The following is a 16,524-nucleotide window of genomic DNA, read 5'->3' as shown; positions in this document are numbered from 1 at the left end:
ATTTCTTGAAAAGCTGGGAATGGAGCCACCATTTGACCCAGCTATTCCCCTTCTTGGTCTATTCCCTAAAGACCTAAAAAGAGCATGCTACAGGGACACTGCTACATTGATGTTCATAGCAGCACAATTCACAATAGCTAGACTGTGGAACTAACCTAGATGCCCTTCAATGGATGAATGGATAAAAAAAATGTGGCATTTATACACAATGGAGTATTACTCTGCATTAAAAAATGATAAAATCATAGAATTTACAGGGAAATGGATGGCATTAGAGCAGATTATGCTAAGTGAAGCTAGCCAATCCCTAAAAAACAAATGCCAAATGTCTTCTTTGATATAAGGAGAGTAACTAAGAACAGAGTAGGGTCGAAGAGCATGAGAAGAAGATTAACATTAAACAGGGATGAGAGGTGGGAGGGAAAGGGAGAGAGAAGGGAAAATGCATGGAAATGGAAGGAGACCCTCAGAGTTATACAAAAGTACATACAAGAGGAAGTGAGGGGAAGGGGAAAAATAATATAAGGGGGACAAACGAATGTCAGTAGAGGGAGCAGAGAGAGAAGAGGGGAGGGGAGGGGAGGGGAGGGGAGGGCGGATAGTAGAGGATAGGAAAGGCAGCAGAATACAACAGACACTAGTATGGCAATATGTAAATCAATGGATGTGTAACTGATGTGATTCTGCAATCTGTATATGGGGTAAAAATGGGAGCTCATAACCCACTTGAATCAAATTGTGAAATATGATATATCAAGAACTATGTAATGTTTTGAACAGCCAACAATAAAAAATTAAAAAAAAAATAAAAAATAATTTAAATAAATAAAAAAAAAATAAAAAAAATAAATGTTGGCGAGGATGTGGGGGAAAAGGCATACTCGTACATTGCTGGTGGAACTGAAAATTGGTGTAGCCAATCTGGAAAGCAGTATGGAGATTCCTTAGAAAACTTGGAATGGAGCCACCATTTGACCCAGCTATCCCACTCCTTGGTTTATACTCAAAGGACTTTAAAACAGCATACTGTAGTGACACAGCCATCAATGTTCAAAGCAGCACAATTCACAATAGCCAAACTGTGGAACCAACCTAGATGCCCTTCAGTAGATGAATGGAAAAAAATTGTGGTATGTATACACAATAAAATATTATTCAACAATAAAAGAGAATAAAGTTATAGCATTTGCAGGTAAATGGATGGAGTTAGAGAATATCATGCTAAGCGAAGTAAGCCAATCCCAAGAAACCAAAGGCTGAATGTTTTGTCTGATAAGTGGATACTAATCCATAAAGGGGGTGGGGCATGGGATGAGTGGAAGAACTTTGGATGGGGCAAAGGGAAATGGGGATGGGACATGGGGGTAGGAAAGATGGTGGAATGAGACGGGCATCATTACCCTAGGTGCATGTATGATTGTACAAATGATGTAACCCTACTTTGGGTACAACCAGAGAAGTCAAAAATTGTGCTCCATTTGTTTACAATGAATGGAAGAGCATTCTGCTGTCATATATAACTTAGTAGAATAAATAAATAAATTAAAAAATAAAAAAGGATATTGCAAAGAATATAGATAATTTATCTATAATTTGTTAAATGAAAGAGAACCAGATGAGCAAGGTTTGTGAGAATGGGAGTGGACTTTCCATTCCCTCTAAGAATGCACCACCGTATTTTCAGCCATCTAGAAACTCTCCAAACTACCTTTTTGTGTTTCTTTGGAGGCTTCATTCCACAGGCATGATTAATTCCATCATTAGCATTATTGATCAACTCAACCTTCAGCCTTTCTGTAGATTGGGGGGCTAGAGCTGGAAGTTCCAATTTTCTAATCACATGGTAGGTTTCCCTGGCAACTAGCCCTCATCCTAAGGCAATCCAGGAATCTACTAAGAGTCATTTCCTTAAAACAAAAAATACTCTTATCACCCAGGAAATCCCAGAAACATCCATTTCAGGCATACCCATAAGTCAGGAAGTTGCAAAGATTTTAGTAATTCTGTCAGTAAGTGGGATCAGTATGGGAAATTATTTTTTCCTGTAGAATAGAGAACATATACAAACCTGAGATTGAATAATACTTTTATAAAGAAACAAGCCAACAGGACAAGTTATATAATACAGACTGAACATAATTTGAACTAGCCTCAAGCAAGTTTGATATTGAATGACTACCTAAAGGAGGTAAATTTCAAGTGTTTTAAAAGTGAGTTCCATGGCTTTGAAGAAAATGAAAAATTATGAAGGACTTTCCAGGTCTGGCAACATATCATTACTGGACACATTGTGCCAGGTATTGTGTAGATTGTAGAGAAAAATGTAAGGAAGGGGATGAAAAATTTAAATAGATTAATTTTACTAGGGCAGGATGTCTGAATTTTGTAGTATTAAAGAGGAAGAGGGGACAATAGAGTATGATAGCATGATCTAGAAGAGCATAGGAAGGGGACAATGAAAATTAAGAGATGCTGTTAGAATGAAATCCCATGCCCTGAAGTTATCTGTTATATAGTAATTGAAAAATCCTAGCAAACCAGATAAAAACTAAGTCCCAAAAAAATAAGTAAGACTGAAAACCAACACTGACCTACATTTGGAAATAGAATGGCTGTTAACTCAGGTATTCTCTGTGATTTCCTGAGGCTATCCATTCCATGAATTCTTCAATTGATGCTGTAAAATTCTTTAGTACTGAACTACCATTAAAAAGAAAAAAAAAAAACATCAAGCAAGGAAGCTGTGCCTTTCTTGTGTGACACTGGAACCATGGAAGTATTTTTTAGTGAGGCAGGTTTTTTTGCTTTTGAAAATGACTTTGATTGTAGGTGATAGTTCTTTTTGAAATAACAAAGGTAATTTCTTTTTTTTCCTTTCCCTTCCTTAAGTTATGAAAAAAGTTAGAGACTATTTTATTCACTAACAAAAATGAATATTTACATCATTATAATACTAGAATTAACTTGCTGTTGGAACCTCAAACATTCGTAGCCCATGATGTGGTTCTTAGGTTTTTAGTGTGTATAACTAAAATGATTGACTTTAAAAGATTAATATGCTCACTTCATCTTATTGAAGTTTCTAAAGCTTAAAGAGTTGAAGTTGAAAACATTTAATAAAATGTCTTCTTGTAATAATTGTAGAATTTATTTTCATTAAAGATTCAAATATAGCAAAGAAACATCAATCAGAGAAGAAAAACTACTATTTCATTTTTTTACCTTTAATCCAAATGTAATAGGTATATTTTAAATTGTACTAATGGAATCAGACTTCCATTTATAATGCTTTCATTTATTTTTCCTTAACACAGATAAAGATTATGAGTGAGCAGGTGTGTGTGTGTATGTGTGTGTGTGTGTGTGTGTGTGTGTGTGTGAGAGAGAGAGAGAGAGAGAGAGAGAGAGAGAGAGAGCTAAAGAACCTGTAAAAGGTCAGAAATTAGTAGAAATTGGGTTGCTATTTTTATTTCCAATGTAAAATTTTAATTGCTATTGCTTTTAACATGGATATCAAAGGTACTTTTAAAGATTCAAACAGAACAGTAAATTAGCCTTAAAAATTACTTTTTAAGATTGTGTTAAACAGTAAGAGAGGTAAATAGGGAGCCTACATCCTGGGAACAAATCTTTACTCCTCACACTTCAGATAGAGCCCTAATATCCAGAGTATACAAAGAACTCAAAAAATTAGACAATAAGATAACAAATAACCCAATCAACAAATGGGCCAAGGACCTGAGCATACACTTCTCAGAGGAGGACATACAATCAATCAACAAGTACATGAAAAAATGCTCACCATCTCTAGCAGTCAGAGAAATACAAATCAAAACCACCCTAAGATACCATCTCACTCCAGTAAGATTGGCAGCCATTATGAAGTCAACAACAAGTGCTGGCGAGGATGTGGGGAAAAGGGTACACTTGTACATTGCTGGTGGGACTGCAAATTGGTGCAGCCAATTTGGAAAGCAGTATGGAGATTTCTTGGAAATCTGGGAATGGAACCACCATTTGACCCAGCTATTCCCCTTCTCCGTCTATTCCCTAAAGACCTAAAAAGAGCATGCTACAGGGACACTGCTACATCGATGTTCATAGCAGCACAATTCACAATAGCAAGACTGTGGAACCAACCTAGATGCCCTTCAATAGACGATTGGATAAAAAAAATGTGGCATTTATACACAATGGAGTATTACTCTGCATTAAAAAATGACAAAAATCATAGAATTTGCAGGGAAATGGATGGCATTAGAGCAGATTATGCTAAGTGAAGCTAGCCAATCCCTAAAAAACAAATGCCAAATGTCTTCTTTGATATAAGGAGAGTAACTCAGAACAGAGTAGGGACGAAGAGCATGAAAAGAAGATTAACATTAAACTGGGATGAGAGGTGGGAGGGAAAGGGAGAGAGAAGGGAAATTGCATGGAAATGGAAGGAGACCCTCAGGGTTATACAAAAGTACATACAAGAGGAAGTGAGGGGAAAGGGGAAAATAATACAAGGGGGAGAAATGAATGACAGTAGAGGGGGTAGAGAGAGAAGAGGGGAGGGGAGGGGAGGGGAGGGGGGATAGTAGAGGACAGGAAAGGCAGCAGAATACAACAGATACTAGTATGGCAATATGTAAATCAATGGATGTGTAACTGATGTGATTCTGCAATCTGTATACGGGGTAAAAATGGGAGTTCATAACCCACTTGAATCAAAGTGTGAAATATGATATATCAAGAACTATGTAATGTTTTGAACAACCAACAATAAAAAATTAAATAAATAAATAAAAGTGCCAAGTAAATTTGAAAAAAAAAAAAAAAAGAAAAGAGAGTAGGGGAGGAGTAGGGAGGATAGGAAAGGCAGCAGAATAGAATAGACAATATGATTGATGTATGTACATTCCATTTACGTATTATATATCAAAATGCATTCTACTGTCATATATGACTAAAAAAATAAATAAAAATTTAAAAAAAAAAGATTGTGTCATAATATTGATACGGCAACACACATGTATGTGTCTTAGGTTATATGTATACACACACGCATATAAAATCTGTAACTATATTTTGTTGTTTTTTGTTTGTTGGGTTTCATTTTTATGGCGCTGAGGATTGAGCCAGGGACACTACATCCCAGCACTCCCTTTTCAAATTGTTTTTGAGACAGGATATCACTTAAGTTTTTAGACCAGCCTTGAACTTGAGATCCTGCTGCCTTAGCCTCCCAAATTGCTGGGATTGCAAGAGTGTGTCACTGTTCCTGGCTATAACTGTCTTTAAATTCAAGTTGAACCATCTGAAATTGCTGATATTTAACAATTTTTTTCCCTAGAAAAATGGCAGTTTCATGTTGTTTAACCTGTACTATCAGGAATTCTTTGCTGCTGACATCACACACACATGCAAACACACAGTGGAGTACTGTCTGTACTGTTAAGTGTGTTCCTTTAAACACTGCAAGCAGTCATTTAACTCACACTTTCTGTAGGGCATGTGTTTTTACAAGTAAGCTGCTTGTCCTGGCAATAAACAGATGTTCTTGCACATATACAAAGAACCATTCTCCTATCTCCTTAGACCCAGCCCATACCTATGCATCCATGTCTCTTTGCTACCCTGGGTAGTCATTCATAATTATTAGAAATTAATAAATATTGTGGGTAACAGATAAAGATTTCATTGTGCTTTGTTCTATCCTTAAATTGTCTATTTTACCCAGCTGTCATAAAGTTGTTGCTTCACAATAACTGTAAGATATTTTGGCATCTTGCTAGCATATTTTCATTTCTATTACAATGGCCTGAATAAGAAATCTGAAGAAACACAGAGTAAATGAGGGCAGTATGTAATTGAGTAATAAATTCTGTACTGCATTAAAACATGAAATAGGAGAAGTTTAAAAACTTAGAATTCAAATGATTGAAACACTTCAGTATATAATTTGGCAGAATTATTAGTTATGGAACATGAGAGAAATAGACTTAGAAATGATCGAATTTAGTGACAGTCTTGCCAAATGGTTTTGTTGTCCAAGGGCTCTGCTGAATCCATTCTTTGAGAAAGAGCTTTCTTTCTTCTAATTTAAAGATAATGTTTAACTGTACAAAATTCTTTTTTTTGAAAGATTCAGCTAACATTAGTTCACTTGCGTCAGTAAAACATCTACATTTTAGGAGTATTTTTAACAATACTAGCCAAAACAAAAAGGAATCAATGTTTTATTGTGAATTTAATTCTACTACTTAAAAATTATGTGTAAATTCTTAATCTCTGAGCATTCTGCTTTATTGTGTTTTACTCCAGTATTTAAATAGACATGCCTTTAATATTTATCAACCCTTGTATTTAAATATAGGTTGTGAATATACACACAAACGCAAACATATGGTTTGGTGAGGATAATAAAACTATATTACTGGAAATTAAGTAAAAGCCCTATCAAAATTAGTGAAAACACTGAATAATTAAACAAAATACATGTTATCTAATAACTTTAAAAATATGTAGTACCTCAAACTGGTTTTCTTCAGTGTGGGAAGATATCCTATTGACTTCATCAATTTGAGTTATTTTATCAGTATTCAAAATGTTAATAAACATTTGTAACATTCTTAAATATAGTTTGTTCTTAGATGTTCTGAACATTTTCCCCGCCATCAAATTCACTACTCATTAAATCCTTGTCTTAGAACAAACAGTTAGCAAAGAGAAATTGGCCTGACTTCTGGCCTGATTGTAGCAACTTCTAAATAGAATGTCTTTTGTATTGTACTGAATGGTGGTAGGTTGTGGTTTGTTCCATGTGGACATATTTAGGTATTTATATATGTGCATTTTAATTGCTGCTGATATTGTGGTTGTTCCTTTTCCATAGACGGCGTTTTTACTGTGCAGTTCCATTAATTGAATGCCTACAATGGTTTAGGAAGTTTTTATAGGAAAAAAAAGTGAGAAAAAATGGACTGTGAATTAGGAGATAAATAAATGATATTTAGGTAACAAAGTTATAATGCTTTGAAAAAGATATAATTGGTTAGAACAATAAAAAATGGGAATAGTAAAAAAGAGACGTAGCTGTGAAGAATCTTGACCTGATGAATTGGTTCCTTAATTTGGACATTAAATAGTCAGTAGGGAGGTTAAAGGTTGGAGGAATAATCTGCAAATATTTATGCTTGTACTAACATGGTTTACATAAACAAGAAGACCCTAAAGAATGATATTTTCTGGTTCTCCAACATTTTAAACAGACTATGTAGTTGAAGCACAAAGCCCCAATAACTTCTTAGTTCATCTCATATCTTCTCCAGCTGCCCTGAGACCTTGGGCAAGCTTTTTAACATTAAAAAAATATATATAGTACCTCAAACTGCTTTTCTTCAGTGTGGGAAAAGAAGAATAACTAAATGCTTTAAAAGTTCACTAAGCTCAAGGAGACCCTGACTTAAGGCAGTGTGGACCTAGTCCACTGTTGTTTCTGTTCTTTCTCCCATTGAAGACTTTGCCCATGTTTTCTATTTTGGTCTTGTGAAATCCTGTTTTTTAGAAATGAAGCTATAGGTTTTTTTTTTTTTTTTCAACATTAAGAGAAAAGTGTGCCCAATTATCATATTATCCTCAGTATTTCAGTGTTTCCCTGAGTTTTCTATTTTTTTTTCCTTAATACAATATGTATTTTATTAAAAGAAATTTAGTAAGTTTCTTTTTACATACTTACTGTATATTTACTGCAGCAAATTCTTTCTTTCAAATGCTAGAGTAGAAATTATCAAGTCAAAAAGATGAATAGTTTCATCCAGCAATAGAATTGTCAGGAAGACATGTATTCGATTTGATTAGGGAAAAGCACTGTGGCCCTCAGATGTGGACAAAGGATGGGCATCTTCCCTCGGGTTCCACACTTGGAGCGTACCATGTAACTGTTCTTCAGCCCCTTCCCACAGGGTGAGGAGTACACAAGTCTAAGATGTGGCCACCTCATTCCTTCATCACCATGTTCTCATTATCTGAAACTTCGAAATTCCTTGCTCAAATGGCCCCAAATATAGTTCTGTCCAAGGGGTACCCAGAGCTGTTTATGGGGAGAACTAGTAGATGAGCTTGGACCTATTGGCTCATGTGTCCTCCCCTTTAGAAGGACCCACTCAGGGAGAAAAAAGAAGAGAAGGAGGCAGGCAGCAGAGGTCCAGGTCTTCTTCTGCCTTCTCACTGTGTGATGCCCTGAAGAGTTTTAATGAACCCTGAATTTGAACCCAGCCTAGGACATTATGAGGGTACATATTTTAAGATATAACATAGACAATACTGTATTTGACAGTTATTTGTCTGATTTATAATTGTTAACTATTTAGTCATACAGCATGAAAGTCTTCGATTGTAGTTTCTCCTTAGGTCCCAGAAAAGGTCAGGAGAAAGGGATAGGGAGATCATTTGAACCTTCATTTCTGGTTTGGCCTTTTAGGATATCTGCAAGGTAGTGTGCTACCCTGAAGATATCTGATACAAGCCTGGCACCAGAATGAAGTGACTGGAAATGATGCCCCCTGTGTTTCAGTGTGCAACAATGCACTTGAAACCTAAGTACTTACTGAGCTACCATAGCAACAAGTGGAAAGATTGGATGACTGGGGTGTTTGGAAGCTATAGAGAAAGGGGAGTTTGATTCAGCTGTGGCCAGAATTATTTCTTAGGACTATTTTTGTTTTCCACTAACCACTGATAGCTGTTGGACCTTAACCTCCTAAGATTTGGAGTAAATCTTACTGTACCTATTTAAATATTTGGGGATGCGGGGTAGGGTGGAAGAATATGAGAATAGAATAAGGAATGTATTATCAAGATTGATTCTTTCGTATCTTCATAATATTATTTTATGAGAGAGGAAATAAGATTATCAGTCTATTCTGGTATATTACTTATGTGCAAAAGAGAATTTAAAAGTGAAAATATTAATGCTTTGAGAACTACTTCTGTGATAAAATTCCTCTAATATAAATGATATTCTTTTGCTGAGTATATGAATATTTTTTCTGAGCTTAGGATATTAATTTCAAATATTCCTTTTATGGAAATCAATGTATATTGGTACTATAAACCTACCATGTTCAGGTTTGTGCTTCAGTTAATTTTTCAGACAACAAAACTTATAACCCTTAAATATAAAAGTCCTTTTAGTTATTTTGGCAGTTAAAATGTCCTCTATAATTCATATACATATATATTAAAAATACTCAAACTGAAATACAAGAATATAATTTTCTTACCTTTATCAGAGAGATATTTCTAAATTTGCTTATTAGTGTTAATGCTATTAAATACTTGTGTTTCAAAGTTTTCCATTATGTAAAGGATTTTAGAATAATATGTGTTCATTATCAAATATTTTTGACAAATGCAGTTAATATACTTGTAAAGCTAAAGCCTAAATGATGAAATTATTTAAAAAGTAAATTTAAGATGAATAGGGTTTTTTATTGATGTTTTTTAATAAATGAAAACAGAATGCATTATGATTCATATTATACCTATAGAGCACAATTTTTCATATCTCTGGATATAAAGTATGTTCACACCAATTCATGTCTTCATACATGTACTTTGGGTAATAATGATCATCATATTCCACTATCATTGATAACCCCTGCTCCTCCCTTCCCCTCCCACCCCTCTGTCCTATCTAGAGTTCATCTGTTCCTCCCATGCTCCCCCTCCCTACCCCATTATGAATCAGCCTCCTTATATCAGAGAAAACATTTGGCATTTGTTTTTATGGGATTAGCTAACTTCACTTAGCATTATCTTCTCCAACTCCACCCATTTACCTGCAAATGCCATGATTTTATTCTCTTTTATTGCTAATATTCCAGTATGTATATATGCCACATTTTTTAATCCATTCATCTATTGAAGGGCATCTAGGTTGGTTCCACAGTTTAGCTATTATGAATTGTTCTACTATAAACATGGATGTGGCTGTGTCCCTGTAGTATACTGGTTTTTAAGGCCTTTGGGTATAGACGGAAGAGAGGGATAGCCGGGTCAAATGGTGATTCCATTCCCAGATTTCCAAGGAATCTCCATACTGCTTGCCATATTGGCTGCACCAATTTGTAGTCCCACCAGCAGTGTATAAGTGTTCCTTTTCCGCCACATCCTTGCCAACACTTACTGTTGTTTGTCTTCATAATAGCTGCCATTCTGACAGGAGTGAGATGAAAAACCCATCTTAGTTTTGATTTGCATTGCTCTAATTGCTAGCAATGATGAACATTTTTTCATATATTTGTTGGATTGTATACCCTCTTCTGAGAAGTGTCTGTTCAGGTCCTTGGCCCATTTATTGATTGGGTTATTTGGGTTTTTAGGTGTTTAGCTTTTTGAGTTCATATATCTTAGAGATTAGTGCTCTATCTGGTGTGTGAGGGGTAAAGATTTGCTCCCAGGATTTAGGCTCTCTATTCACCTCACAGATTGTTTCTTTTGCCGAGAAGAAACTTTTTAGTTTGAATCCATCCCATTTTTTGATTCTTAATTTTAATTCTTACGCTATAGGGGTCTTATTAAGAAAGTTGGGGCCTAATTAGACAGGAAGAAGATTAGGGCCTACTTTTTCTTCTATTGGATGTAGGGTTTCTGGTTTAATTCCTAGGTCCTTGATCCATTTTGAGTTGAGTTTTGTGCATGGTGAGAGATAGGGGTTTAATTTCATTTTGTTGCATATGGATTTCTAGTTTTCCCAGCACCATTTGTTGAAGAGGCTATCTTTTCTCCATTGTATGTTTTTGATGCCTTTGTCTAATATAAGATAATTGTAATTTTCTGGGTTAGTCTCTGTGTCCTCTATTCTGTACTATTATTGGTATATCAGTCTGTTTTGGAGCTAATACCATGCTGGTTTTGTACTATTGCTCTGTAGTATACTTTAGTGATACCATCTGCTTTACTCTTCCTGCTAAGGATTGCTTTAGCTATTCTGGGTCTTTTATTTTTCCAGATGAATTTCATGATTGCATTTTCTATTTCTATGAGGAATGTCATTGGGATTTTGATCAGAATTGCATTAAATCTATATAGTGCTTTTGGTAGTATGATCATTTTGATAATATTAATTCTGCCTATCCAAGAACAAAGTAGATCTTTCCATCTTCTAATGTCTTCTTTGATTTCTTTCTTTAGGGTTCTGTATTTTTCATTGTATAGATCTTTTACCTCTTTTGTTAAGTTGATTCCCAAGTGTTTTTTTTTTTTTTTTTGAGACTATTGTAAATGGGATAGTTTTCCTCATTTCCATTTCATAGGATTTATCACTGATATACAGAAATGCCTTTGATTTATGGGTGTTGATTTTATATTCTGCTACTTTGCTGAATTCAAGTACTAGTTCTAGAAGTTTTCTGGTGGAGCTTTTTGGGTCTTCTAGGTATAGAATCATATCGTCAGTAAATAGTGCTAGTTTAAGCTCTTCTTTTCTATACGTATCCCTTTAATTTCTTTCATCTGTCTAATTGTTCTGGCCAGTGTTTCAAGAACTATTCAATTGAAGTGGTGAAAGAAGGCATCTCTATCTTGTTCCAGTTTTTAGAGGGAATGCCTTCAATTTTTCTCCATTTAGAATGATGTTAGCCTGGGGTGTAGTGTAGATAGCCTTTATGATGTTGAAATACGTTTCTGTTATCCCTGGTTTTTCTAGTGTTTTGAACATGAAGGGGTGCTGTATTTTGTCAGATGGTTTTCCTGCGTCTATTGAGATGATCATATGATTCTTATCTTTGAGTCTATTGATTTCCATTTGTTGAACCAACTTTGCATCCGTAGGATGAATCCCACTTGATCATGGTGCACTATCTTTTTGACATGTTTTTGTATTCAATTTGTCAGAATTTTATTGAGAATTTTTTACATCTATGTTCATTAGAGATATTGGTCTGAAGTTTCTTTCTTTGGTGTGTCTTTGCCTGATTTTGGAATCAGGGTGATAGTGGCCTCAAAGAATGAGTTTGGAAATGCTCCCTCTTTTTCTATTTCCTGAAGTAAATTGAAGAGTATTGGTATTAGTTCTTCTTTAAAGGTCTTGTAGAACTCAGTTGTGTATCCATTCGGTCCTGGGCTTTTCTTGGTTGATTGGCTTCTGATGGCATCTTCTATTTCATCACTTGATATTAATCTGTTTAAATTGTGTATATCATCATGATTCAATTTGGGCAAATCGTATGACTTCAGAAATTTGTCAATGCCTTCAATATCTTCTATTTTATTGGAGTATAAGTTTTCAAAATAATTTCTAATTATCTTCTGTATTTCTGTATAGTCTGTTCAGTATGCTGGTATTTTGAGTTTTCTCTCTCCTTCTCTTTATTAGTTCAGCTAAAGGTGTGTCAATTTTATTTATTTTTTCAAAGAACCAACTTTTTGTTTTGTCAATTTTTTCTTTTGTTTCAATTTCATCTCTAATTTTAATTATTTCTTGCCTTCTACTGTTTTTGGTGTTGATTTCTTCTTCTTTTTCTAGGGCTTTCAAACGTAATGTTAGTCATTTATTTGTTGACTTTTTCTTCTTTTAAGGAATGAACTCCATGCAATGAACTTTCCTCTTAGTACTGTTTTCATAGTGTCCCAGAGATTTTGATATGTTGTGTCTATGTTCTCATTAACCTCTAAGAATTTTTTAATCTCCTCCTTGATGTCCTCTGTAACCCATTGTTCATTCAGTAGCCTATTGTTTAATCTCCAGGTGTTAGAATAATTTTTATTTTTTATTTTGTCATTGATTTCCAATTTCATTCCATTATGATCTGATAAAATGCAGGGTAGTACCTCTACTTTTGTGTATTTTCTAAGAGTTGCTTTGTGGTATATTATATGATGTATTTTAGAGAGGATTCATGTGCTGCTGAGAAGAAAGTGTATCTGCTTGATGCAGGATGAAATATTCTATATATGTCAGTTAAGTCAAAGTTATTAATTGTACTATTGAAAACTATAGTTTCTTTGTTCAACTTTTGTTTGGAAGATCTATCCAGTGGTGAGAGAGTTGTGTTAAAATCACCCAAGATGTTTGTGTTGTGGTCAATTTGACTGTTGAACTTGAGAAGAATTTGTTTGATGAACATATCTGCTCCATTGCTTGGGGCATATATTTTTATAATTGTTATGTCTTGTTAGTATATGGTTCCCTTGAGCAGTATGTAATGTCCGTCTTTCTCCCTTTTGATTAACTTTGGCTTGAAGTCTACTTTATTTCATACAAGGATGGAAACCCCTGCTTGCTTCCTCAGTCCACATGAGTGCTATGATTTTTCCTAGCCTTTCACCTTCAATCTGTGTATGTCTTTTCCTATCAGATGAGTCTCCTGGAGGCAGCGTATTGTTGGGTCTTTTTTTTTTTAATCCAATCTGCTACCTATGTCTTTTGATTAGTGAGTTTAAGCCATTAACATTCAGGATTATTATTGAGATATGGTTTGTATTCCCAGCCATACTTGTTTATTTTTGTTATTTAACTTGACTTGATTTTCTTCTTTGATAAGTTTTTTCCTGTAGAGTACTTCCTCCCTGAGCTGATTTTCATTTTTGTTTTTTGTTTCCTCTTCATAGAATATTTTTCCAAGGATGTTCTGTAGTGCTGGTTTTTTAGCTACAAATTATTTTCACTTTTGTTTATCATGGAAGGTTTTTATTTCATTACCCAATCTAAAGCTTAATTCTGCTGGATACAGGATTCTTGGTTGGCATCCATTTTCTTTCACAGCTTGATACATGTTGTTCCAGGATCTTCTAGCTTTCACAGGCTGTGTTGAAAAATCTGCTGTTATCCTAATTGATTTTCCCCTATATGCAATATGATTCCTTTCTCTCATGGCTTTTAAAATTCTCTCCTTATTCTGTGTGTTGGGCATTTTTATTATATTGTGCCTTGATGTGGATTTGTTGTGATTTTGTACATTTGACATCTTGTAGGCTTCTTGGATTTGGATTTACAATTCATTTTCATGTTTGGAATGTTTTCTGATATTATTTCATTGAATAGATTATTCATTCTTTTGGTTTGGACCTCTATGGCTTGTTCTATTCCAATAACTCTTAAATTTGGTCTTTTTATGTTATCCCATATTTCTTGAATGTTCTGCTCATGATTTCTTACCATTACCACTGTGTGGTCTACTTTCTTTTCATGATTATATATTTTGTCTTCATTGTTTGATGTCCTATCTTCCAAGTGGTCTTCTCTGTTGGTGATGCTTTCATTTGAGCTCTTACTTTGGCTTATTATTTCTTTCATTTCACGAATTTCTGCTTAATTTTTTTTAGAACCTCTATCTCCGTTTTGAGGTGATCTTTTGCTTCCTGTATTTATATAGGTACTTGTCGAAATATCTTTCACTGCCTTTATTTACTCTCTTATATCTTCTTTGAGTTCACAGAATATTTAATCATGTACATCCTGAACTCCTTCTCTGTAATTTCTCCTGCTGTGGCTGCCAAGGATTCTAATAATGTGGTGTCTTGATTGGTTTGTCTTTTTATGTTGCTCCTGTGTCTTCTCTTCCAGCTCTGTGAGTCCGGGGTGTTATTGGTTTTACCCTATAGGTTTCTGGTGCTCTTGTAGGGTTCCAAAACTTCTCCTTTGTGGTAAAGGACAATGTTAACAGATCCCAATATTAACAATAATTTACGTATCCATAAGAGAAAAATGCATTGCTTTCTAGGTTTGTACTACAGAAAATGCCAGTTAATTTCCAAGGAAGACGTTACTCATGATACAAAACTTTTCTGTTTGATGCTTCCACCAAGCACTCATCTTCAGGTGCCAATTGGGCAACATGTTTACCTCAAGCTAACTATTACAGGTAAGACAAATGGAGGCTTTGGGGAAACACTTTCTTCTTTTGTAAACAGGTCAAAATGATACTAATCTATTTAGGAAGCAATCATTTAAGTTATTGATAAATGTTTCTGGGTAGCCAGATTTCATGTTAGCCTGAATCTAGGTTTTTGGATACAGTGTTTTCTATGTATTGGAATTAGAGTGTTCCACATCATCATATGGAACAAAGAAATTGCTCCTAGTCAGAGAGATGGTTCCATCAGCATTGTCATTTATTACTAACCAAACTCTAGAAGAAAGGTGAAGGGGTACAGACTGGTCCTCCAAAAATATTACTTCTAGAAGTTCACTAGCATCTCATAGTAGGAGCTAATTATGTGTATATCACTTATGAAGTTAAATTTATAGTATTCAAAACAAGTGAATGACTATAAATGATTTCCTTATGTGCACCACCAGTATAAGAAGCTCTAAAAATGTATTCCTTGCTGTGCAAATTCTTTTTCCCTCACTTTCATCATAAAATTATCTCACTTGTTTTAAATACCCTTATTGGTATTCAGTATTTTATTGGCCTTTTGAAGCTTCAAAAGGTAAATTGTTCATGTCATGTAGTGTTTCCAGCAATCAGTCTAACAGACTATCAAATAGGATTTGGTAGATATGGAATATTATGATGGCATAAGTTTTCCTCTACATCATCACTAATCTCAGGTTACCATTCAAAAACCGGTATCTTCCTTAGTGTAGTTATTGCTAATGCCTTTTAATTTGCATATAAATTAATTTTGTATATGTCAAGGAGCCATGTAGTAAATTTTGGTCATGATTTTTCTTTTTAGAATTTGGTTAGCATGAATTTTCCTTTTTTTTAAAAAAACTATATTCTTAGAAATAGTTGGATTAACTATTCTTTTTATTGGATTAATATTCTTTTTATTCACTTACCAAAGTAATATATAATGTTAAATTGTTTTAATCAATTTAAAATATATGAAATAAAAAGTGAAATCTTCTCTTTATCTCCCCAAATAGTTTGTCACTACTAACTATTGTTAAATATTTATGTATAATTGAAGTTATTATGTAAATACTTTTTTATATACATGGAAAATATTAAGACCATTTTTATTGTGACCCATTACATGCTGACAGAATAGATGATTGTCTAAATTTGTTAGCATATATCCTTCTTAGTTTAATAAAAGCAGATTGTCTATATTATAGGTAAAGTAGTGATTTGTTAAAAATATTTCAGTATTTATAGGTTTCAGGTATATATAAGTATACTACATATATGTAGAGCATATAATTAGAATTATGTGTCCATTCATTTTAAATACATACTGATAGCAATGTAAAATTTGTATGCTTCATCCTCCTTAAGAGCTTTTTCGATTTTAATTTCTGTGTTTATTTTTTTTCTAGGTACAGAAATAGTAAAGCCATATACTCCTGTGTTTGATTCCTTACTTTCAGAGTTCAAAGAACCAGTTCTTCCCAATAATAAATACATCTACTTTTTGATTAAAATCTATCCTGCTGGACTCTTTACACCAGAACTTGATCATCTTCAGATTGGTTAGTAATTTTTCATTTTTGCACAAACTTCATTTGCGCTCTAGATTATATCAAATACCCTGTAGTTATCTCCATGTCCATTAAATGTCTTAAACTCAACATGCCTACAACCA

At 34.2% G+C, this 16,524-nt stretch overlaps 1 protein-coding gene across 2 annotated transcripts in view; it reads left to right on the top strand.

Annotated features, from left to right (window-relative positions):
- The window catches only part of LOC124084661 (cytochrome b5 reductase 4), an 85,947-nt gene that overhangs the window by 53,687 nt on the left and 15,736 nt on the right, over positions 1 to 16,524 (top strand). For both annotated transcript variants that reach the window (XM_046431995.2, XM_046431987.2), the window contains 2 exons: positions 14,712 to 14,852; positions 16,259 to 16,411. In XM_046431995.2, coding sequence (XP_046287951.1) covers positions 14,712 to 14,852; positions 16,259 to 16,411 — 294 coding nt within the window. The remainder of the gene's footprint in view (positions 1 to 14,711; positions 14,853 to 16,258; positions 16,412 to 16,524) is intronic.

This window comes from Marmota monax, unplaced genomic scaffold (assembly GCF_021218885.2).
Source record: "Marmota monax isolate L192 unplaced genomic scaffold, Marmota_monax_Labrador192_F-V1.1 WCK01_AAM20220418_F8-fsc00013, whole genome shotgun sequence".
Lineage (NCBI taxonomy): Eukaryota > Metazoa > Chordata > Mammalia > Rodentia > Sciuridae > Marmota > Marmota monax.
This window is presented reverse-complemented; position numbering and strand designations above follow the sequence as displayed.